The following is a 24,127-nucleotide window of genomic DNA, read 5'->3' as shown; positions in this document are numbered from 1 at the left end:
ATATTGGAATGTGAAGCCTATTGAGAGAAATACAGCAACATGAATTCATCCGTTAGGCTGATTCGTTTCCTTGAATTGTCTATAGCCCCCCCCCCAATTCAAAATGCCAGACTATACAAACTGAACCTCGGCAAGACGGAGCTGCTCTTCCTCCCGGGGAAGGACTGCCCGCTCCATGATCTCGCCATTACGGTTGACAACTCCATTGTGTCCTCCTCCCAGAGTGCAAAGAACCTTGGCGTGACCCTGGACATTACCCTGTCGTTCTCCGCTAACATCAAAGCGGTGACCCGATTCTGCAGGTTCATGCTCTACAACATTCGCAGAGCACGACCCTACTTTACACAGAAAGCGGCACAGGTCCTAATCCAGGCACTTGTCATCTCCCGTCTGGATTACTGCAACACGCTGTTGTCTGGGCTCCCTGCCTGTGCCATTAAACCCCTACAACTCATCCAGAATGCCGCAGCCCGTCTGGTGTTCAACCTTCCCAAGTTCTCTCATGTCACCCCGCTCCTCCGCACACTCCACTGGCTTACAGTTGAGGCTCGTATCTACTACAAGACCATGGTGCTTGCCTACGGAGCTGTGAGGGGAACGGCACGTCCTTACCTTCAGGCTCTGATCAGACCCTACACCCAAACGAGGGCACTACGTTCATCCACCTCTGGCCTGCTAGCTCCCCTACCTCTATGGAAGCACAGTTCCCGCTCAGCCCAGTCAAAGCTATTTGCTGCTCTGGCACCCCAATGGTGGAACAAGCTCCCCCACGACGCCAGGACAGCGGAGTCACTGACCACCTTCCGGAGACACTTGAAGCCCTACCTCTTTAAGGAATACCTGGAATAGTATAAAAGTAATCCTTCTTCCCCCACCCACCATAAAAATAATAAATAAAAAACAAGTGGTTGTCCTACTTGCTATCATAAGTTGAATGCACCAATTTGTAAGTCGCTCTGGATAAGAGCGTCTGCTAAATGATGTAAATGTAAATGTATTATCATTATAGTCTGGCATGAACTGGATTGTGTCCCAAATGGCACCCAATTCCCTATATAGTGCAATCCTTTTGACCAGAGCCCTATGAATAGTGTACACTTGTGTAAAAATGTATGCACACATGACTGTAAGTCGCTTTGGATAAAAGCGTCTGCTAAATGGCATATTATTATATTATTATTATTAACTGCTGAAGGGCCTACATGTAATACGTCCCTTTGACCACTAGGTGTCATCCTTGCATAACAAACACCTGTAACAGGTTTGATGTGTTCTGGCTACATTAATTTTTTACATTTACATTTTTAGTCATTTAGCAGACGCTCTTATCCAGAACGACTTACAGTTAGTGAGTGCATACTTTCTTTCTTCTTTTTTTTTTCATACTGGCCCCCCGTGGGAAACGAACCCACAACCCTGGTGTTGCAAACGCCATGCTCTACCAACTGAGCTACATCCCTGCCGGCCATTCCCTCCCCTACCCTGGATAACGCTGGGCCAATTGTGCGACATTTTCATGTCAGTTATGTTCTATGAAGCCATTTGTTTTGTATTTGAGCAATGGATTACATTGTCACTCACAACCAGCCCTAATTGGATCCCCTACAGACATCTCAGAGGCTGGCTGATGTGGTAAACCACTGTCTCTCCATCTCAGTGTGGCTTCGCTTATTGTCAAAATAGACTCAGTGGTGCAGAGGGCTAGTACAGGCTTGTTTTGGTTTTCACCTGTGTAACCACTCCAAAAATCCCTCTGTACTGCAGTCAAACATTTCCCATAGTTTAAGGTATTTCACTTACTGAGAAGGAATCATATAATATAATATGCCATTTAGCAGACGCTTTTATCCAAAGCGACTTACAGTCATGTGTGCATACATTTTTACGTATGGGTGGTCCCGGGGATCGAACCCACTACCCTGGCATTACAAGCGCCATGCTCTACCAATTGAGCTACATGATTAAGTACATTGAAGATTGGGTCTGGGACATTCTACTTTGGCATAGGTATGTTCGTCAGTGTAGATACAACATGGTCTGATCTGTTAATTATACATTCAGACCTCAGGACATCTCATGGAGAAATTGAAGTGAATTGAATCATAACAGAGGGTTGGTTTGTGGTAATGTTAATCTACACATCAATCTAATCATGTAAATCTCTTTGATGTCAGTTCCTCATTTCAGTTCTTCCTTTGTCCTTCTAGTTAATGGAATGTTTAAAGATAACTATTCTGTAGAACTCTGGTATTTGCTGTGGAATGAGCCTCATGACCTCATGACCTGTGCTCATTGGAGAAACAAAAGAAGAGAGGCGCATTCAGTGTAGCCGTTGTCACTGGGGGTTGTCTGGGGTACTGAACTCAACTGAGCAACGCACGCACACACAACCCCCCTCCAACAGGATTGTCTGTGGTACTCTACCGAGTTCCTGCTCCCCCAGAAATGTAATTCCATTGGTCAGTGCTCCATAGCAACACATTCCACCTATGACAAAGGAGTTCTGTGTTTTTGAGAGAGTGATATGAAGCAGAAAGCAACACCGGAGGATTGAAGGGCACACGCATGCACGGTGTGTGTGCGCATGTACTGTATGTGCCGAGACCCAAAACCTCCAGACGAATGTTCATCCCACGTCTGCTTCAAGTTCCTGTGTCCAAATCACTAAGGACTTAATGGTCCACACACACGCAAACAGTCGGGAAGAAGGCATGACAGCGCCTCTTCCCCCTCAGGAGGTTAAAAAGATTTGGCATATGCCCTCAGATCCTCAATTAATTCTACAGCTGGACAATTGAGAGCATCTTGACTGGCTGCATCACTGCTTGGTATGGCAATAGCACCGCCCTCGATTGCATGGCGCTACAGAGGGTGGTGCGGTCAGCCCAGGTCATCACTGGGGCTGAGCTCCCTGCCATCCAGGACCTCTATATCAGGCGGTGTGAAAGGAAGGCCTGGAAAAATCATTTAAGACTCCAGCCACCCAAGCCATAGACTGTCCTCTCTGCTGCCGCACTGCAAGCAATACCAGTGCATCAAGTCTGACACCAACAGGCTCCTGAACAGCTTCTATCCCCAAGCCATAAGACAAAATGGCTACACAGACTATCTGCATTGACCCTTCTATTTTATTTTTGTACTGTCTCTATGCACATTCTACACACACACACACACACACTCATACTGACTCTACACACACCCACCCACACAATCATCATATACGCTGCTGCTGCTACTCTGTTTATCATATATCCTGATGCCTAGTCACCTTACAACCTATACATATCTAACCCTACCGCTCCAGTATCCCTGCACATTGTAAATATGGTATTGGAACTGACTGTATGTAGCTTACTTACTTTCTCCTGTTCTTATTTCTATTTATCGTGTGTAGTAGTGTTTTAGTTCTACTTGATTTTTTAAAATATATTTTTTTATAGCACTACTGCATTGTTAGGAAAGAGCAAGCAAGAAAGGTATTTCACTGTCCTAGTGCACGTGACAAAAACGTAACCTGAAACCTGAGCTCTCCCTCTCCAGGGTCAGAGAAGCAGTGGCCTCCCGTGGAGTGAACTTGACTGGAATGTAAATAGCTAGGAGACAGACCCAGACGGACCCGTTTCCATCTGTACGACTCTCTCTGTAGTTTCTCTCACACAGAGATACTGGGTTATAATTAGGTTTAAGCCAAGGACGAGACAGACAGGAATTTGATTTTGCAATGTGCTGCTGTGAACAATATTGAAGGGCGGAGACAGACTTTTTTGTTCCATTGAACATGCCACCACAATGAAGGCATTTAATTTGCACAAAGAGTGCACTGGTCCTCCTTAAATGGTTTCTATGATCTCTGAATCAGAAAGTTTCTTTTGTAAAATTCCCCAATTTCAATTTCCGCAATCTGACTAAAAGCTCCTCCACATTGTATAATGTACAGAGACATTACAACCAGGAATGTTAAACTATGTGTTTTCCGTGCAGATGCTTTTCACTGTAACTGTACTGTTTGGTACCACATTTTACAAATGGGCTTTTACATTTCCTTATGGCTCCTTGACTCAGTCATTCTAGACATTCTTCCATCCATTAGCAGAGATCTTACACAGTGCAATCAACACCACACACAAACACAATTACATCCATTGATGCCGTTCACAACCGAAAGACTGACGGAGCATGGTATGAATGTGTGAAAACATATTTACAATTTATTGATAAATGCAGGTGAGGCTCACATAAAAATGTACTGAATGTGTTAGTCATCATAGAGTGACGGGGAATAGAACAGAATAGAACAGAATGTGGACTGTTGTCCTGCAGCCCCAGGCCATAGCAATGATTTATCCTTGGAGAAACAAGCTCAGGAGTTGAAGCGTGCATGTGTTCCAAATGGCACCCTTTTCCCTACACAGGGCTCTGGTCAAGAGTAGTGCACTACGCATGGAATAGGGTGCCATTTGGGATGTAACGAAAAACAGAAAGGCCTTCCTCCAGTGACTACTACGGGTTACACGATTGGATATCATAAATACTTTCACTATGGATCTTATCCATTGCAATGATTAAGACCTGCTTGGGGTGGGGCTCACTATTTGATCTACAACCTCTTTATGTACAAGTTCTGTCTGTCTGTCTCCAGACCATTCTGTGAAATTCCAGTTTCACAAATTGCAGAGGGAGCAAAGGGGTTAAGATTTACAATTAGGTTCTCAGTCACCATAACACGTATATGGAGAACTAAAGGCACTATAACAATTTATAATATCAAAAACAACAATTATAGATTACATTAAAAGACATGTTCCGGTACTTTGGCGACTAAGAAAGTATTTTTTTAAACCTCCCGCTTTGGGCTGGATGTGTCAATGCGTAGTTCATACATGCATAATCTATGAGCAGTATTACCGTTTTAACTCAATTAGCCACGAAAACCCTAGTTTGAAAGTGACTTTTCTTGAAGCTGTGCCGGGCCATTTTCCCCACATTTCCCCCCCACATGGGCCAGCCCCTAGCAATTCAAGTTCTAGCCAATGAGCTTCAGCCCTCCCGCATTTGAGTGACAGCTAGCAAGAGGCCTGCCCAGCGTTATCCAATGAGGTTGCAGGGCGGGCCCAACGGCTCAGTGGACACAGCAGAGAGAGAGAGAGAGCAATGACGTGGTGCAAATACTTTATTTGCACATATGTGACGTAGTAAGCAATTTTCAGGGACCACTTTTGGCTCGTGAGCGCTACTTTCAGAACTAGTGGCTGAAAAGTATACAGAAGTACCGGAGAATCTCTAAGGTAAGTATTAGGGTAAGTGGGACCATAGCAGTGGTGGTACTGGCTGTCTTAGTATCGCTTAACTAATGAGATACATACAGTATTATGTGGCATTAGGCAGTACACGTTTTAGATTGGTTCATGTCAGACTATTTCCATGGTTCCCATCCCATCTAGGCCAATCAAAACAGCTTTGGTTTCAAGATGGCCACCTTTCTAACCAATACATGTCCTCCTTGTGGATTAACAAGGAGAAATACAACACCAACCACTCTAAACTGAGCAGTAGACGAGGCATCCTTCTGGAACCAGTTGACTCAATTTCAACACACTAGTTTGAATGTGTATGTGCAATTCAATACACGCCAGTGTCAATGCCTGTGTGTGACATAAAACCAATGTGTGAAAGCAAATCAAAGTTAGCTAGCTGCACATGCACAATCAAACATTTCTGTCAAGAGTTGCTGGACATGGATGAAATGAGGACGAGAGCTCTTGTTTGAAAGGGCAAGAAGTCATATTGATAAGGACAACACAAAACAGTAACACTTGAAATGTCTTGGCAGGTGTGTATACTGACTTGTTCATCAATACTAATGGTAAGTAAGTTTAGGTCTCTCTGCATCACTTCAATCCTCCATTCCCTGCTTCGTTTCTTCTCACAGCTGCTGTGTCTGGGGTGGAACAGAGAGTGCTCCGATTCTGGCAAGAGAGACTATCCCGGTCTGTTCTGCCCATCGCTGGCCTGCTTGTGCTTTGGGACGGTTCCTTACCAGCGGGTTTGTGTCTTTACAGTAAAGTAAACAACCGCAGTCTCTAGGCTAGAGACATACGGTAGAAGTGGAAGCTGAATGGACAGGAAAGTGAGTGATGCCTTGTTACTTTCATGCATTTGGGTGGAGAGCAGACAGGCAGGTTCACATTGTATCACTGTGTATCCTCCGAGACAGATACAGGGGAAACCCACGGCAGTTCATGGTCTCTACACACTAACGCAGTCGCCCCAATCCCAAACCCATCCAATCCTTTCAGATCTCCAGGAGTACCTAGGGGGTAGGAGTTAGGCGTTGATTTGGGATTCAGACGGTCTGTCCGGTCAGTGTGTCAGTCACTTGAGTGAGTAGAGCAGTTCAGCAGTATCACACAGAGACAGAGGGTGAGCGGCGCTGAAGTACTGACAACACAGCCAGTCCTCTAACTCAGCGTTCCTCTCCGGCTCCAGAGACCTCTCTGCAAACTTCATCATCAGTAGGGCTCTCTTCACGTCCAACCAGTTGAGGAGGCCCTCGTGGCAGGTCCCTTCCCCGGGGCCCAGCCTGTCCCCCCACTGCTGTTGCTCCATCAGGTCTCTTCGGGGGCCCCACAGCAGGCTCTGCAGCACCCGCTTGGCCTCCTGGATGTGGATGCGTTTAATGGGGTCCGGCTGGAGGAGTAGCCGGGTCAGTCTCTGGAGTCCAGCGGAGTAGAGAGAGACGGGAGGGATGGGGGGCAGGTCCTCACAGCTGTAGTCCTGTTCTTTCAGTTTCGGGCTGACCTCAAACGGGTTGGGCTGGTGGAGGAGCTCATAGATTAGAATACCGGTTTGGAACTCGTCGAATTTCCGGTACTGGGCGGCCGAGACGATCTCCGGGGCCAAGCGGGCATGGTCACGTTTGAGGCGGGGGTCATTGTGGGCGGAGTCCTCGGTGTTCCGCTGCTTGGCCTTGGCGAAGCTGGAGATGACCAGGCGGGGGAGGTGCTTCTGGTCGTGGGGGGCGTTGGGGTTGGCCTGCGGGGGTCGGCGGTGAGGGATCAGAAGGAGGTTCTCCAGACAGAGGTCTCGATGCGTCACCCCGTGCTCCTTTAGATGGTCCAGACCGTTGCAGAGCTGCAGCAGGAGGAAGCAGACCCACCGCTCATACACCTCCGGCTCGGCCTGTTGGAAAAACAAATACAAATGAGACACAGGCAGGCAAAAGTCAAGTAATATTGCGTCTTTCATTCCATGTCCACTATGGTGAACATCGCACCATTCAGTCAACGTTCCGGCATAGTGGCCTTCCTCAAGATAAGATGCAATGAAATGAGATGTTTAAACGGGCACAATCATACCTGGTGAAAGGACGCCCACTCCTTGACGAAGTCTGCCGTAGTCTGCTGTGGCACCTCCCGGGTGATAACCACCACACGCTCCTTGTCCCCCTGCGTGGGGTTGGGACTGGGAGGCAGCGAGGCCTCGTCAGCGGGGAGCATGCTCTGGGGCACGCAGGCTATGAAGTGGCCACAGTCCTGCTGGAGGTTGAAGTGGGGAGGGAGGGTCTGCTGGACGGACAGGCTGTAGAGATGACCCTGCTTGGCCTCAGAGGTCTGGCTCTTACAGATCTGGCGAGAGAAGAGGAGAGACACCGTGGTTAGAATAGAAACAAAGGCATAATGTGGAAGAAAATGTCTGCCTGGCTCTTAGATATCTGGAGAGTGGAGGGGGAAGGGTTAGACCACAATGTGCGGGAAAGTGAGGAAAATATTAGTTTTCTTAATAATTGCGCTTCAGAGAGAAGAATGGGAGAGACTGGTTAGTCACAGCCAGGAATGAGGAAATGATTCAATTACATTGAAACAGGGTTTAATACACCTCCCCATCCAAGACATTTCCCCTGGTTAAGTAGCTTTAAGTAGAGACTGTGAGGAATATTATCCCCTCTTGCTGTCAACAAGCTTTAAATCCGTCATTCATTTAGATCTTGTTTTCAATCAAGTAGTAGCAGACAGACAGTAATTCCAATAAGTATACCAGTCTAACTACAAGCAGCCATAAATGAGTTTCATCATGTTTGATATGAGTAAAGCCAAACACTGTGGGTATGTCCCTAATGGCACCTTATTCCCTGTAAAGTGCATTTTTGACCAGTCATATAGGCCCTAGTCAAAAGTAGGGCACTATATTGGGAATAGGGTGGTATTTGGGATGCAACTTGTCTATCTCTCCCACTTTACAAACACAGCTGAGCTCTGATATGACATAGGCAACGTCCCAAATGGCACCCTTTCCCCTATATAGTGCACTGCTTTTGACCAGAGTCCTATAGGCCCTGGTCAAAAGTAGTGCACTATAAAATGAATATGGTTCCATTTGGGACATAGTGATTTAATTGTAACTCTACAGATTGATGATTCATATGAGGGCTGGATGATTTCATTACGCATTCACATCACACAGCTGCTGCTGTGTGTGTTTGTGTGTGGGTAGTATGTTTGTGTGAGAGAAATAATGTGTGTGTGTGTGTGTGTGTGTGTGTGTGTGTGTGTGTGTGTGTGTGTGTGGGCCTTGACAACAGGGGTGTGTTTGAACTGTAAATCCTGGCTGGCATGAAAAGATTAATGGACCTAGAGGCATTAGGCAAGACTACAGAGCCTCAGGCAGCGAGCCCCCTTGACACACAGCTCTGGATTTACACGTTGCTTTTACACATTGCTAATGACTTTGGGACAAAGGTCAGTCAGAATGAATGCAGAGCCCTCCTCTCTCCTCAGTACAGCAGGCTACAGTAACACCTCCTCTCTCCTCAGTACAGCAGGCTACAGTAACACCTCCTCTCTCCTCAGTACAGCAGGCTACAGTAACACCTCCTCTCTCCTCAGTACAGCAGGCTACAGTAACACCTCCTCTCTCCTCAGTACAGCAGGCTACAGTAACACCTCCTCTCTCCTCAGTACAGCAGGCTACAGTATAGTAACACCTCCTCTCTCCTCAGTACAGCAGGCTACAGTAACACCTCCTCTCTCCTCAGTACAGCAGGCTACAGTAACACCTCCTCTCTCCTCAGTACAGCAGGCTACAGTATAGTAACACCTCCTCTCTCCTCAGTACAGCAGGCTACAGTAACACCTCCTCTCTCCTCAGTACAGCAGGCTACAGTAACACCTCCTCTCTCCTCAGTACAGCAGGCTACAGTATAGTAACACCTCCTCTCTCCTCAGTACAGCAGGCTACAGTATAGTAACACCTCCTCTCTCCTCAGTACAGCAGGCTACAGTAACACCTCCTCTCTCCTCAGTACAGCAGGGTACCTGGCTCGGCTGAGGTTCCCTTTGGTCTTCTGAGCAGTCTAAGAGCTTGTTAAGGGGTTGGCTTACTTCATTGTACAGGTTTGACTGTTTAACGAGGTAAGAAGATGACCTTGATTGATGAGTAGAATGTACACTGTCCAATCACAAGGGAGTTTGGACCAATCAGAGTGGAGTTTTGAATTTGAGCTGCAGATTACAAATACGTTCTTCTCACTGTAATTAGGGGAGATGCCTCTAGACATGTCTGTCATTGACACACACACACACATCCAGGCCACACGCTTGTTTATAATTCCACAGGTTCTTTCCCCAAAATGTATTCTCAGCCCCATTTGTTTAGTCTCCACACTTATTGCAATGTAAACATTAACCACAAGAGTCCTTGATATTAAAACGATGTGACATCAAAGCACTTCATGACAGCCTTGGCCCAAAAAACAACGCTACTTTGAAACTCAAGAAAACAGAGAGACTGGTCTCCCTTGGGAAAGCGGTCTTCTAACCTAAATGGGACTTGCTGGTTACATAAATAAAAGCTATAGAGATGAAAGGGAGTCAGTGTTCCAGTTACCTTGACTGCGTAGGAGTTGGATGGGTCTGAGGCGCAGGCAGCAGAGTAGTATACAGCGTCTCCTGCATTACAGCTGGCCTTGTTACAGGTCAGTTTGAACAGGGACCAGTTGCTCTCATCAAACCTCAGCGGGTTCTTCTGGCTACGGGTGAAGTGGTCCTCACACTTCAGAGCCAGGCGGCGCAGCGACTCAGCGTACAGGCCTCCCAGCTTGGAGTAGATCCCCTCTCTACTGTCCATGTTACTGAGCAGGGTCTTCAGCTGCAGGCCGGAGCCGTGGGGGGCGCTGAGCTGGGGGGAGGACGAGGAGGTGATGCTGCCTCGGCTGTGACCCCCTAGTCGGCCCCGAACTTTCAGGGGTTCGTCCAGGGTCCGGGAGCGCAGGGGGTGTCCCAGAGGGGTGTGACAGCGCTCTAAGGACTCAGAAGAGGAATAGAGGGGCCGGGGTTCCACTGGGGAGGATGGAAGACTGGATAGGGACGGGACGTTGCTCTCTGAGCCACCGGTGAAGGGGAGGCGGGGGTAGGCCCAGACTAAGGGTTTCCCGGCCATGCTGTCAGGGGCGGATACGGTGCGATTCACCATTTTCTTTTCGGGTAGGGGCGGTGGCTGCAGCTGATTGGAGAGGGTGTTGCTAAGGAACGGGTCAGGGTGAGGAGACCCTGGAGATGAGGCCATCGGGCTTCTGGGAAATGACGAGGTGCACGACAGACGAGGGGCATCATGGGAACCTGCAGAGAGAGATACAAGACATCAGTATTCATGTTGAATATCACACTGAGACAGGCTAGAGACGGGAAGATATTACATTTGAAGCACATTTCAATTTTTTATATCCTGAATTTCCTCAAACACATGACTGGAGAACTACCAGCAGCATCAAAACTTCTGATCAAACAACTTGCCACACTTATATAAAAATAAAAATAAACACAAATCAAATTGCCACAGCATAGATAAAACCTGTTAGAAATAACGTCTCACACTACTAAATCTTCCCCGGTTTACAGTATGTTCATCAGTCAGTTTAAGTGAACACACCATAAACAGGATTAGTACAGAACAGGTACAGTCGGTCACCAAGGGTTCAGGCTGATATAGATTGAGTGCAGAGACAGCAATAAGCAGAGTGAGGAGAGTGACTTAACTGTCGCTAGTAGTTACTGTTTAACTAGTAGTGCCTCAGGTGCCTGTACTGATTCTTATAAATGGGAGCTTTGTGTCCCAGTGCCTCTCTAGCCCATAAAGCTATACAGTACATTGCTATATTACCTCTTACCCACATAACTACAGTACCTTACCCCTCACCTGAAAACTCTTATTAAGAGTGACTTACAAATCAGTGCATTCAATTAAGGTAGGTAAAACAACCACATATCACAATCATTGAAGTAAAACCTTCTAAATAACCTTTGAAAATCAGTGCTAGTACCCATAAACCCATATCCTCACCCATAAACAGTACATACATTACCATACCCTCACCCATAAATCTACAGTACATACATTACCATACCCTCACCCATAAATCTACAGTACATACATTACCATACCCTCACCCACAAATCTACAGTACATACATTACCATACCCTCACCCATAAATCTACAGTACATACATTACCATACCCTCACCCATAAATCTATAGTACATTATCCACTCCCCAACAGCATCTGACTGGGTGGATTCGGCTCAGCAGGCTAGTCATAGTAGCTGCACCCATCCTGTCACTGTGGCCCTCCCCATAATGGCTTAGTCATATCAGTCAGCACACACACATTCATCTATTCATCTGTTCCCTCGGAGGGTGTAGTGACAAGTTTAGAATGAGTTGGTGCACAATTTAAGGTTCAAGATGATGGTCACAATGTCTGCCGTGCTGTACCATTAGAAAAGATTGAATTAAAGAGTAGAGCATAAAGAATGTGAAACTCCACAGTCTTCCCCAGAGAGACGGATAATTGTGTGGTTGTTGATAGTAAGGCTGCATAGATAGGGTCGCATTGGGAGCACAGACTAAATGAGTAGGTTTCCAGGGGGGAAATCTAAAGGAAAGATTGCATGTATGCATGAAGCGGCAAAATACCTTATTTTCCTCATTATCAAAGTCCCATAATTATCTCTTCAAACACTTCCCAGGAAGTGAGACAATTACAGACTGTCTGAGAGTCACTGACTGTCCCCATTCGCACCCTATTCCCTATGTAGTGCACTAGTTTTGACCAGAGCTGTATCGGGCCCTGGTCAACAGTAGTGCAAGAGATAGGGAATAGAGTGCCATTAGGGCCGCACCCCACTGGGCTTTAGACCGTATATGGAGAGATGAAGACTGTGACGCCAAACCAAACCAAGGTGCGTCAGACCTCAGTCAGCAGCGTGCAGGGTTACACACATACACACACTCTATGTGGAAAATTAGGCAACTCAAAACAAAGGCTGACAGACTTATACACACCAAGTCTAAAAGAGGAAGAGGAAGAGGACAGAGAAGAGGACACTACTTATTTTACTATAACCTCATTTGTTACTAACCTCATCTGTTACTATAACCTCTATAACCTCATCTGCTATTATAACCTCTATAACCTCATCTGTTACTAACCCCATATGTTACTATAACCTCTATAACCTCATCTGTTACTAACCCTATCTGTTATTATAACCTCTATAACCTCATCTGTTACTAACCCTATCTGTTATTATAACCTCTATAACCTCATCTGTTACTAACCCTATCTGTTATTATAACCTCTATAACCTCATCTGTTACTAACCTCATCTGTTACTATAACCTCTATAACCTCATCTGCTATTATAACCTCATCTGTTATTATAACCTCTATAACCTCATCTGTTACTATAACCTCTATAACCTCATCTGTTACTAACCTCATCTGTTACTATAACCTCTATAAACCCCATCTGCTATTATCCTATACCTCATCTGTTACTATAACCTCTATAACCTCATCTGCTATTATAACCTCATCTGTTATTATAACCTCTATAACCTCATCTGTTACTATAACCTCTATAACCTCATCTGTTACTAACCTCATCTGTTACTATAACCTCTATAAACCCCATCTGCTATTATAACCTCTATAACCTCATCTGTTACTATAACCTCTATAACCTCATCTGTTACTAACCCCATCTGTTATTATAACCTCTATAACCTCATCTGTTACTAACCCCATCTGTTACTATAATCTCTATAAACCTCATCTGTTACTATAACCTCTATAACCTCATATCTGTTACTATAACCTCTATAACCTCATATCTGTTCCTATAACCTCTATAACCTCATATCTGTTCCTATAACCTCTAATCTGTTACTATAACTCTGGGGCTCTATTCCCCCCAGGACCAACTCTGGGGCTCTATTCCTGGGGCTACCTGCCAAACTTGACAGTTTTTACTTAAAAAAAAAAAAAAAAAAAAAGTTTAATCTATCTTCATTTAACACATTTTAGTTATTTTTATATTTTTTACTCGCTCAACTTTTTTCATTCAACTTTTTCACCCCGGACGCTTTATCTGGACATGGTTCTATAGGACCTCCACCAACCGAAGCTAAGTAGTAACATTAACACTATGGCATCTAATTGCAGTCATGGACTCATAATATACAGGAGAACTATCGCCTTATGGTGAGGATAGCCGTGCTGCAAGCACAGCTTCAGACGCAATCGTTAGGCAAGGGCAATGTAAGTGTAGGAAAGGATGAAACAGCGTCTGTGCCACCAGTAAGCACAGATAGTAGTATAAATCCCCTTGCACGGTCCCCGCAGCCGGACAATTTTCTCAAGGCTTCTGGAAAGAAACGCTGTTGGCATGCTCAACCGGTGTCGCTCATTCAGCCGACAGAAACTTTCAACCGGTTCTCCCCATTAAACAACGAGTCAGAGGTCGAGCCTTCTCAGGTCTCTCCTCCACCCGTTACGGGGTCTGAGCCACCGAAGACTCCCACCATTAGCTCGGACAAATTGAAAACCCTAGTCATTGGCGACTCCATTACCCGCAATATTAGACTTCAATATTAGAATCATCCAGCGATCATACACTGTTTGCCAGGGGGCAGGGCTACCGACGTAAAGGCTAATCTGAAGATGGTGCTGGCTAAGGCAAAAACTGGCGAGTGTAGAGAGTATAGGGATATTGTTATCCACGTCGGCACCAACGATGTTAGGATGAAACAGTCAGAGGTCACCAAGAGCAACATAGCTTCAGCGTGCAAATTAGCTAGAAAGATGTGTCGGCATCGAGTAATTGTCTCTGGCCCCCTCCCAGTTAGGGCGAGTGATGAGCTCTACAGCAGAGTCTCACAACTCAATTGCTGGTTGAAAACTGTTTCTGCCCCTCCCAAAAGATAGAATTTGTAGATAATTGTCCCGCTTTCTGGGACTCACCCACAAACAGGACCAAGCCTGGCCTGCTGAGGAGTGACGGACTCCATCCTAGTTGGAGGGGTGCTCTCATCTTATCTATCAACATAGACAGGGCTCTAACTCCTCTAGCTCCACAATGAGACAGGGTGCAGGCCAGGCAGCAGGCTGTTAGCCAGCCTGCCAGTTTAGTGGAGTCTGCCATTAGCACAGGCAGTATAGTCAGCTCAGCTATCCCCATTGAGACAGTGTCTGTGCCTCAATCTAGGTTGAGCAAAACTAAACATGGCGGTGTTTGCCTTAGCAATCTCACTGGAATAAAGACCTCCTACATTCCTGTCATTATTGAAAGAGATTGTGATATCTCACATCTCAAAATACTTAATGCTACTTAATGTTAGATCCCTCACTTCCAAGGCAGTTATGGTCAATGAACTAGTCACTGATCATAATCTTGATGTGATTGGCCTGACTGAAACATGGCTTAAACCTGATGAATTTACTGTGTTAAATGAGGCCTCTCCTCCTGGTTACACTAGTGACCATATCCCCTGCGCATCCCGCAAAGGCAGAGGTGTTGCTAACATTTACGATAGCAAATGTCAATTTACCCCCCAAAAATGACTGCTTTTTCATCTTTTGAGCTTCTAGTCATGAAATCTATGCAGCTTACTCAATCACTTTTTATAGCTATTGTTTACAGGCCTCCTGGGCCGTATACAGAGTTCCTCACTGAGTTCCCTGAATTCCTATCGGACCTTGTAGTCATGGCAGATAATATTCAAATTTTTGGTGACTTTAATATTCACATGGAAAAGTCCACAGACCCACTCATCAACTCAGTAGGTTTTGTCCAACATGTCTCCGGACCTACTCATTGCCACAGTCATACCCTGGAAATATTGTGGATCTAAATGTTTTTCCTCATAACCCTGGACTATCGGACCACCATCTTATTACGTTTGCAATCGCAACAAATAATCTGCTCAGACCCCAACCAAGGACCATCAAAAGCCGTGCTATAAATTCTTGGACAACCCAAAGATTCCTAGAGGCCCTTCCAGACTCCCTCCACCTACTCAAGGACGTCAGAGTACAGAAATCAGTTAACGACCTAACTGAGGATCTAAATGTAACCTTGCGTAATACCCTAGATGCAGTCGCACCCCTAAAAACAAAAAAATATTTGTCACAAGAAACTAGCTCCCTGGTATACAGAAAATACCCAAGCCCTGAAGCAAGCCTCCAGACAATTGGAACGGAAATGGCGCTCCACCAAACTGGAAGTCTTCCTACTAGCTTGGAAAGAAAGTACAGAGCAATATCGAAGAGCCCTCACTGCTGCTCGATCATCCTATTTTTCCAACCTAATTGAGGAGAATAAGAACAATCCAAAATGTATATTTCATACTGTCGCAAAGCTAACTAAAAAGCAGCATTCCCCAAGCTTGAATGCCTTTCATTTCAGCAGTGATGAATTCATGAACTTCTTCGACGAAAAGATCATGATCATTAGAAAGCAAGTTACGGACTCCTCTTTGAATCTGCGTATTTCTCCAAAGCTCAGCTGTCCTGAGTCTGCACAAAACTGCCAGGACCTAGGATCAATCATGTTTTTTTATCCTATATCTCTTGACACATTCATGAAAATAGTCATGGCCTTTACACCTTCAAGCTGCATACTGGACCCTATTCCAACTAAACTACTGAAAGAGCTACTTCCTGTGCTTGGCCCTCCTATGTTGAACATAATAAATGGCTCCCTATCCACTGGATGTGTACCAAACTCACTAAAAGTGGCAGTAATAAAGCCTCTCTTGAAAAAGCCGAACCTTGACCCAGAAAATGTAATAAACTAATCGAATCGGCCTCCCATCTCCCATTCCTCTCAAAATGTTTAGAAAAAGCTGTTGTGCAGCAACTCACTGCCTTCCTGAAGAACAAAAGTGTATACGAAACGCTTCAGTCTGGTTTTAGACCCCATCATAGCACTGAGACCGCACTCGTGAAGGTGGTAAATTACCTTTTAATGGCGTCAGACCGAGGCTCTGCATCTGTCCTCGTGGTCCTAGACCTTAGTGCTGCTTTTGACACCATCGATCACCACATTCTTTTGGAGAGATCGGAAACCTTAAATTGGTCTATACGGACAAGTTCTTGCCTGGTTTAGATCTTATCTGTCGGAAAGATATCAGTTCGTCTCTATGGATGGTTTGTCAATTGTACGTTTCAGTGTTCCTCAAGGTTCCGTTTTAGGACCACTACTGTTTTCACTATATATTTTACCATTCGGAAACACGTTAACTTTCATTGCTATGCGGACGACACACAGCTCTACATTTCGATGAAACATGGTGAAGCCCCAAAATTGCCTACCCTGGAAGCCTGTGTTTCAGACATAAGGAAGTGGATGGCGGCAAACTTTTTACTTTTAAACTCTGACAAAACAGAGATGCTAGTTCTAGGTCCCAAGAAACAAAGAGATCTTCTGTTGGATCTGACAATTAATCTTGATGGTTGTACAGTCGTCTCAAAAAAAACTGTGAAGGACCTCGGCGTTACTCTGGACCCTGATCTCTCTTTTGAGGATCATATCAATACTATCACAAGGACAGCTTTTTTCCATCTTCGTAACATTGCAAAAATCTGAAACCTTTTGTCCAAAAATGATGCAGAAAAGCTAATCCATGCTTTTGTCACTTCTAGATTAGACTACTGCAATGCTCTACTCTCCGGCTACCCGGATAAAGCACTAAATAAACTTCAGTTAGTGCTAGATACGGCTGCTAGAATCTTGACTAGAACCAAAATATTTGATCATATTATTCCACTGCTAGCCTCTCTACACTGGCTTCCTGTTAAGGCTAGGGCTGATTTCAAGGTTTTACTGCCAACCTACAAAGCATTACATGGGCTTGCTCCTACCTATCTCTCCGATTTGGTCCTGCCGTACATACCTACACGTACGCTACGGTCACAAGACGCAGGCCTCCTTATTGTCCCTAGAATTTCTAAGCAAACAGCTGGAGGCAGGGCTTTCTCCTATAGAGCTCAATTTATATGGAATGGTCTGCCTATCCATGTGCGAGACGCAGACTCGTTCTCGACCTTTAAATCTTTACTGAAGACTCATCTCTTCAGTAGATCTTATGATTGAGTGTAGTCTGGCCCAGGGGTGCGAAGGTGAACGGAAAGGCACTTTAGCGACAAACAGTCCTTGCTGTCTCAGCCTGGCCGGTTCCTGTCTCTCCATTGGGATTCTCTGCCTCTGACCCAATTACGGGGGCTGAGTCACTGGCTTACTGGTGCTTTCCATGCCGTCCCTAGGAGGGGTGCATCACTTGAGTGGGTTGAGTCACCTGATGTGATCTTCCTGTCCGGTTTGTCGCGCCCTCAGGCTCATGCAGTGGAGGAGATCTTCGTGGGCTATACTCAGCCTTGTCTCAGGTAAGTAGGTTGGTGGTCTGTTGATATCCCTCTGGTGGTGTGGGGGCTGTGCTTTGGCAAAGTGGGTGGGGTTATATCCTGCCTGGTCTGGGGGTATCATCGGACGGGGCCACAGTGTCTCCCGACCCCCCCCAGCCTCCAGTATCTATACTGCAATAGTGTATGTGCCGGGAGGCTAGGGTCAGTCTGTTATATCTGGTGTTATTATCCTGTCTTATCCGGTGTCCTGTGTGAATTTAAGTATGCTCCCTCTACTTCTCTCTCTCCCTCCCATCCCAGAGGACCTGAGCCCTAGGACCATGCCTCAGGACTACATTTACATTTTACGTCATTTAGCAGACGCTCTTATCCAGAGCGACTTACAAATTGGTGCATTCACCTTATGATAGCCAGTGGGACAACCACTTTACAATATTTGTTTTTAACTGTAATTTTATTTGTAATAGTTTATTTTTTTTCCTCGAATGTTTTTAATTCAACATTTTTATTTTTTAGAGTATGTTTTTAATTTTCATTTGTTTATATATATATATATATATATATATATATATATATATATATATATATATATATATATATATTTATATTTATTTATTTATTATTATTATTTTTTGGTTGTGGGGGTGGGGTGGGGGGGGGGGGGGTAGAAGGATTACTTTTATACTATCCCTGGTATTCCTTAAAGAGGTAGGGTTTCAAGTGTCTCCGGAAGGTGGTCAGGTGACTCCGCTGTCCTGGCCTCGTGAGGGAGCTTGTTCCACCATTGGGGTGCCAGAGCAGCGAACAGTTTTGACTGGGCTGAGCGGGAACTGTGCTTCCGCAGAGGTAGGAGGTAGGGGGGGGACTACCTGGCCTGATGACTCCTTGCTGTCCCCAGTCCACCTGGTCGTGCTGCTACTCCAGTTTCCACTCTTCTGCCTGCGGCTATGGAACCCTGACCTGTTCACCGGACGCGTTACCTTGTCCCAGATCTGCTGTTTTCAACTCTCTCTCTCTACCGCTCCTGCTATTTCAACCTCTAAATGCCCGGCTATGAAAAGCCAAGTGACATTTACTCCTGATGTACTGACCTGTTGCAACCTCTACAACCACTGTGATTATTATTTGACCATGCTGGTCATCTATGAACGTTTGAACATCTTGGAGAAAAATCTGGCCTTAATGGCCATGTACTGTTATAATCTCCACCCGGCACAGCCAGAAGGGGACTGGCCACCCCTCAGAGCCTGGTTCCTCTCTAGGTTTCTGCCTTTCTAGGGAGTTTTTCATAGCCACCGTGCTTCTACATCTGCATTGCTTGCTGTTTGGGGTTTCTGTATAGCACTTTGTGACATCTGCTGATGTAAAAAGGGCTTTATAAATAACATTTGATTGATTGATTGATTGATATTCCCCCCAGGACCAACTCTGGGGTACTATTTCAACAGCACCAGAGATGATACGTGTAGTTGCTCTCAAAACAATGTTTTCTCGTGGATCTCTTGGCCCTAGTTATATGTCCCGGCTGGTGGCTGTAACAGTTACTCACCAGAATCAGAGAGAGCTCTGTTGGAGTCTCCAGGCAGGCTGTCGGTGGAGGCTGTAGGCAGGCTGCTGCTCCCCAGGCCACGGAGACTGTGGGTCAGGCTCTCGACAGAGCCCTGCTGGCTGCAGCGGTCCAGCTCCACACTGCTCTGGCTCATCTTACCAGACACCCTGCAGAGAGCAGAACAGAGGATATTACTCTCTGTGTGTGTGTTTGTTGCCTTATCATCTCATTTACATAACCAGGAAGTCACCTTAATAATAAACACAACAGCTTCCACCATTAAAAACTAATTATCACTGTTATCAAAACCGGCTGATGCTTACACGGCTTAAAAACACCTAACAAAATGTCTCTATTGCAGTGCTCAACAATTACAGTGTTCTCTCTTCCGAACAGTTAAACAGAACAGAACATGTTAGTTCTCCTGTCTAATTTCAGGGGACTGGTCAAGCGTGTTGTGTGTGTGTGTATGTGTGTGTGTTGTGCTGCCTGTCAGTTTTGGTTCAGGCTAAGAGGTTGTTTACGATCTATCGTTGTCTCTGTGAGCCAGAAATATAGCTTCCCCTCCATCTCATTTAGATATCTCAACGTGTCTGGATGTGAACAATACGGTTAAGCCACTACATGAGGTAACCTGCCTCCACAAGAACACATAAAACATCAGATACTAGTCTCACTTCCTCTTCTGAGAGGAACACGCTTCTGGCTGAGTGAATACTTGTTGTTGCTGTGTCTCTTAAAAGGAAAAAACCCATCCAAAATCTTTTGGTATTTTGTTCATTAGTCCACTGTTGATACAGTGCCAAAATGTTTTGCATGTCAGCATTAAAGTTTTCAAGATATTGGACTTTCAAGAAGCAAAGTGTCACTTGCCAGATCATCATGATGATGTGGCAAGTTACATTGAGACTGTATCAACAATGAACTAATGAACAAAATATCGTCTTTGAGTAGAGTTTCCCTTTAAGATAAAGAATTGATGGCACACAGAACTGTCTCATAGTCTTCTCAATGCCAAGTCATGAAAAAGAGACAATACAGATACTTTCTAGAGCTAGGGGATAATAATTATGTTTTGGAAAATGTCTGCCACTTTTCAACCCACCCTCTTTTCCATTTGAGTAATTTCCCTGCCAACATCCTACACTGTACTCTAAACATATAGATAGAGGAATCCATTTTTGGTTTCCCCTTTCATAGCTCCTATCTGATTATATCTGAATGAAAAGGAGCCCCTGATACCCTCGGGGGGTAGTTTTCCTAATCACGGGGTCCAATTAGGCTGAGTGACAGGCCGGCCATTCGGGATCCCATTGCTATTCAGTTGCTTCATTTCATCTGGTTAATGGGTCAAACTGAGCATAACCCCGCTCCTTCATCTCAGCTCATATTGACTGTCTCTATTGCTCTATCCACTAGGCCTTTAAACTTCAATCACATCGTAAATCCCCTCAACAAACCGCAGTGCAGGTGTGTGTGTGTGTGTGTGTGTGTGTGTGTGTGTGTGTGTGTGTGTGTGTGAACCCTCCTTATGCATGAGCAGAGCAAAACCCACTATCATTTTTCAGACCAAACAAAGGCGTATGATGATGAAAGACCGTGGAAATGTTGAGGCGGAGTGTGTGTGTGTGTGTGTGTGTGTGTGTGTGTGTGTGTCTCGGTCATGGTCCCAAGCTCTGAGAACATTTGTATCCTAAACATCTGATCTTCCCTCTGTAGGCTCTAGTGTAAATCACCTTAAAGTAAATTGCAGTGTACGGGGTAATCCATCTGCGTTTGCTTGGAGCTCAGTGCTTACAACTAATATGTAGAAAGTAAACCGTGCTACGGAACATATAGGATCTGTTGACACTGATATCATTACATGCATGTGGTATTTTTAAAGAAGCATCAGGGTTGAGGGGAGTGTGAGATATAAGGGGTCTCTACAGGTGGCGGTGTTTAAAGCTGAACCCCATTAGCATCCTGGTTAGGGCTGTGGCTGTCATGACATTTTGTCAGCCGGTGATTGTCAAGCAAATAACTGCCGGTCTCACGGTAATTGACCGTTAATTAACATAAGCACGTTTAGCATCTCCTGGCTCCAACGCATCGCCTACAAGCCACTGATGCAGACCTTTGGAACATCTACATTTTAAAATGTCTAATAAATCCATTTAATATAGCCTACACCATCACAGTAAATCCATTATTTACTTTAGACAGGTCTAAAGAAACATCATATGAAGAAAATGTAGTCTATTTCAGAAGAACCGAATAGCATACTGAGTTGTCCTCATGCTAGGCCCTGATATCGCTATGCCATATGGCTGTGGGCTACACTAGTTAATTTAGCATTATATGAAGAACACAATTGAACATAGCTTAATAAAATAGAAAGTATATTTTCTCCAAACGATTTCAAAAGGAAGTGCACACATGCAGCTATTCTGTGTTGAGCGGTTAACAAAGAAACAGGTCCTCCTATATGCTTAATTTAGAGTTACTTATGCAACTTTAGTTGTGATACAATCGTTGGGCTATATGTTTTGATTTTTAATACATTCTAAGGCTACATGATGGGAAAAAGTTGCATGAAAAGCATGATTTGTTTCTTGTGCAAGCTGCACACACACTTCATCAGTCTCATTCACAATTTGACAAGCACTTGATAACATTCTCACCAGGCCTCGAATCTTCTGGTGGCATCCCCCTTGTGTGGCCGTAATGCCCCCCAAATAAATCCATGCCTTTTTGCAGCCAAAGTGGCCGTTGTGCCCTCGGGCTGAATATAATAATTATAATTCCCTTCTCCCGGCTGCCGTGCTCCGAAGCATCTCTCATTCACATGGCTCTCTCAGATATCTCAATTCTCATTAGCCAATGCCTGTCACGTGATCGGGTCCTTCTCACAGGCATTTCAGCTAAGGAGTAGGCAACAAGTGAATGAAGACAGACACATCGGGGACACAACTGCGCGCGTCCCTCTTATCGAATTCCGAGGCGCATTTGAAGACATTAGAACTGTCCACAATTAGCCTACTTTTCATCAGCCAACAAGATGAGTAGGCCTAATGAACAGCAAAAGCACTAGCCTATGTCAATCTACTATCCCCCATAGTAAAAAAGTTGACGTATTCTATTGGTCAACTTGTCCTTCTGTGTAAGAAATAAATATTCCAAACATACTCTGGGACAGTTGTGGGATGCGATAGATCCCAAATTAATACAACCACTCGCATCAAAAAACCTTTTAAAAACAATGAGGCTGATGCAACAGATCAGAACGTTTAGCTTAAAATGTTGATAAACTATTAGGCTATTTCCTCACATTATAAGTGCAGCAATGCGCACACGGCAGTAGGCTATAAGCGCAAATGTTCCAAAATGTAACTAATGTATGCCAGTTAGGCTCTATGCCAGTTTTAAAGCAGATTAATGTGCTTAATTTTAAGAAGTTATTTGGCCACTTTAGTTGTGATACAAACCTTATCAAAACATATAGGCCTATGGGCTAGTAGCTAGGTGACTTTAAAGATGATGGCTAGCTAGCAGCTAGGTGACTTTACAGTGGCTTGCGAAAGTATTCACCCCCCTTGGCATTTTTCCTATTTTGTTGCCTTACAACCTGGAATTAAAATGAAGTTTTAGGGGGTTTGTATAATTTGATTTACACAACATGCCTACCACTTTGAAGATGCAAAATATTTGTTGTGTGTGTGAAACAAACAAGAAATAAGACAAAAAAACTGAACTTGAGCGTGCATAACTATTCACCCCCCCAAAGTCAATACTTTGTAGAGCCACCTTTTGCAGCAATTACAGCTGCAAGTCTCTTGGGGTATGTCTCTAGAAGCTTGGCACATCTAGCCACTGGGATTTCTGCCCATTCTTCAAGGCAAAACTTCTCCAGCTCCTTCAAGTTGGATGGGTTCCGCTGGTGTACAGCAATCTTTAAGTCATACCACAGATTCTCAATTGGATTGAGGTCTGGGCTTTGACTAGGCCATTCCAAGACATTTACATGTTTCCCCTTAAACCACTCAAGTGTTGCTTTAGCAGTATGCTTAGGGTCATTATCCTGCTGGAAGGTAAACCTCCGTCCCAGTCTCAAATCTCTGGAAGACTGAAACAGGTTTCCCCTCAAGAATTTCCCTGTATTTAGCGCCATCCATCATTCCTTCAATTCTGACCAGTTTCCCAGTCCCTGCCGATGAAAAACATCCCCACAGCATGATGCTGCCACCACCATGCTTCACTGTGGGGTTGGTGTTCTCAGGGTGATGAGAGGTGTTGGGTTTGCCCCAGACATAGCGTTTTCCTTGATGGCCAAAAAGCTAAATTTTAGTCTCATCTGACCAGAGTACCTTCTCCATATGTTTGGGGAGTCACCAAACGTCGCCTTTTGGCGAACACCAAACGTGTTTGCTTATTCTTTTCTTTAAGCAATGGCTTTTTTCTGGCCACTCTTCCGTAAAGCCCAGCTCTGTGGAGTGTACGGCTTAAAGTGGTCCTATGGACAGATACTCCAATCTCCGCTGTGGAGCTTTGCAGCTCCTTCAGGGTTATCTTTGGTCTCTTTGTTGCCTCTATGATTAATGCCCTCCTTGCCTGGTCCGTGAGTTTTAGTGGGCGGCCCTCTCTTGGCAGGTTTGTTGTGGTGCGATATTCTTTCAATTTTTTAAATAATGGATTTAATGGTGCTCCGTGGGATGTTCAAAGTTTCGGATATTTTTTTATAACCCAACCCTGATCTGTACTTCTCCACAACTTTGTCCCTGACCTGTTTGGAGAGCTCCTTGGTCTTCATGGTGCCGCTTGCTTGGTGGTGCCCCTTGCTTAGTGGTGTTGCAGACTCTGGGGCCTTTCAGAACAGGTGTATATATACACACTGAGATCAT

General features: G+C 45.0%; 1 protein-coding gene across 1 annotated transcript in view; it reads right to left on the bottom strand.

Moving 5' to 3' along the window:
- Window positions 1-4,182: 4,182 nt before the first annotated feature.
- Window positions 4,183-24,127, bottom strand: part of LOC121573438 (inactive tyrosine-protein kinase PRAG1) — a 42,715-nt gene continuing 22,770 nt past the window's right edge. Inside the window, exons 4-7 of the mRNA XM_041885441.2 lie at window positions 19,248-19,414; window positions 9,883-10,613; window positions 7,356-7,625; window positions 4,183-7,179 (exon numbers count right to left, since the gene is read on the bottom strand). Coding sequence (XP_041741375.1) covers window positions 6,373-7,179; window positions 7,356-7,625; window positions 9,883-10,613; window positions 19,248-19,414 — 1,975 coding nt within the window. The 3' untranslated portion in view covers window positions 4,183-6,372. The remainder of the gene's footprint in view (window positions 7,180-7,355; window positions 7,626-9,882; window positions 10,614-19,247; window positions 19,415-24,127) is intronic.

The sequence above is a fragment of the Coregonus clupeaformis genome, chromosome 9 (assembly GCF_020615455.1).
Source record: "Coregonus clupeaformis isolate EN_2021a chromosome 9, ASM2061545v1, whole genome shotgun sequence".
Lineage (NCBI taxonomy): Eukaryota > Metazoa > Chordata > Actinopteri > Salmoniformes > Salmonidae > Coregonus > Coregonus clupeaformis.
The sequence above is the reverse complement of the archived record's forward strand: the minus strand, read 5'-3'. Positions and strand labels throughout refer to the sequence as shown.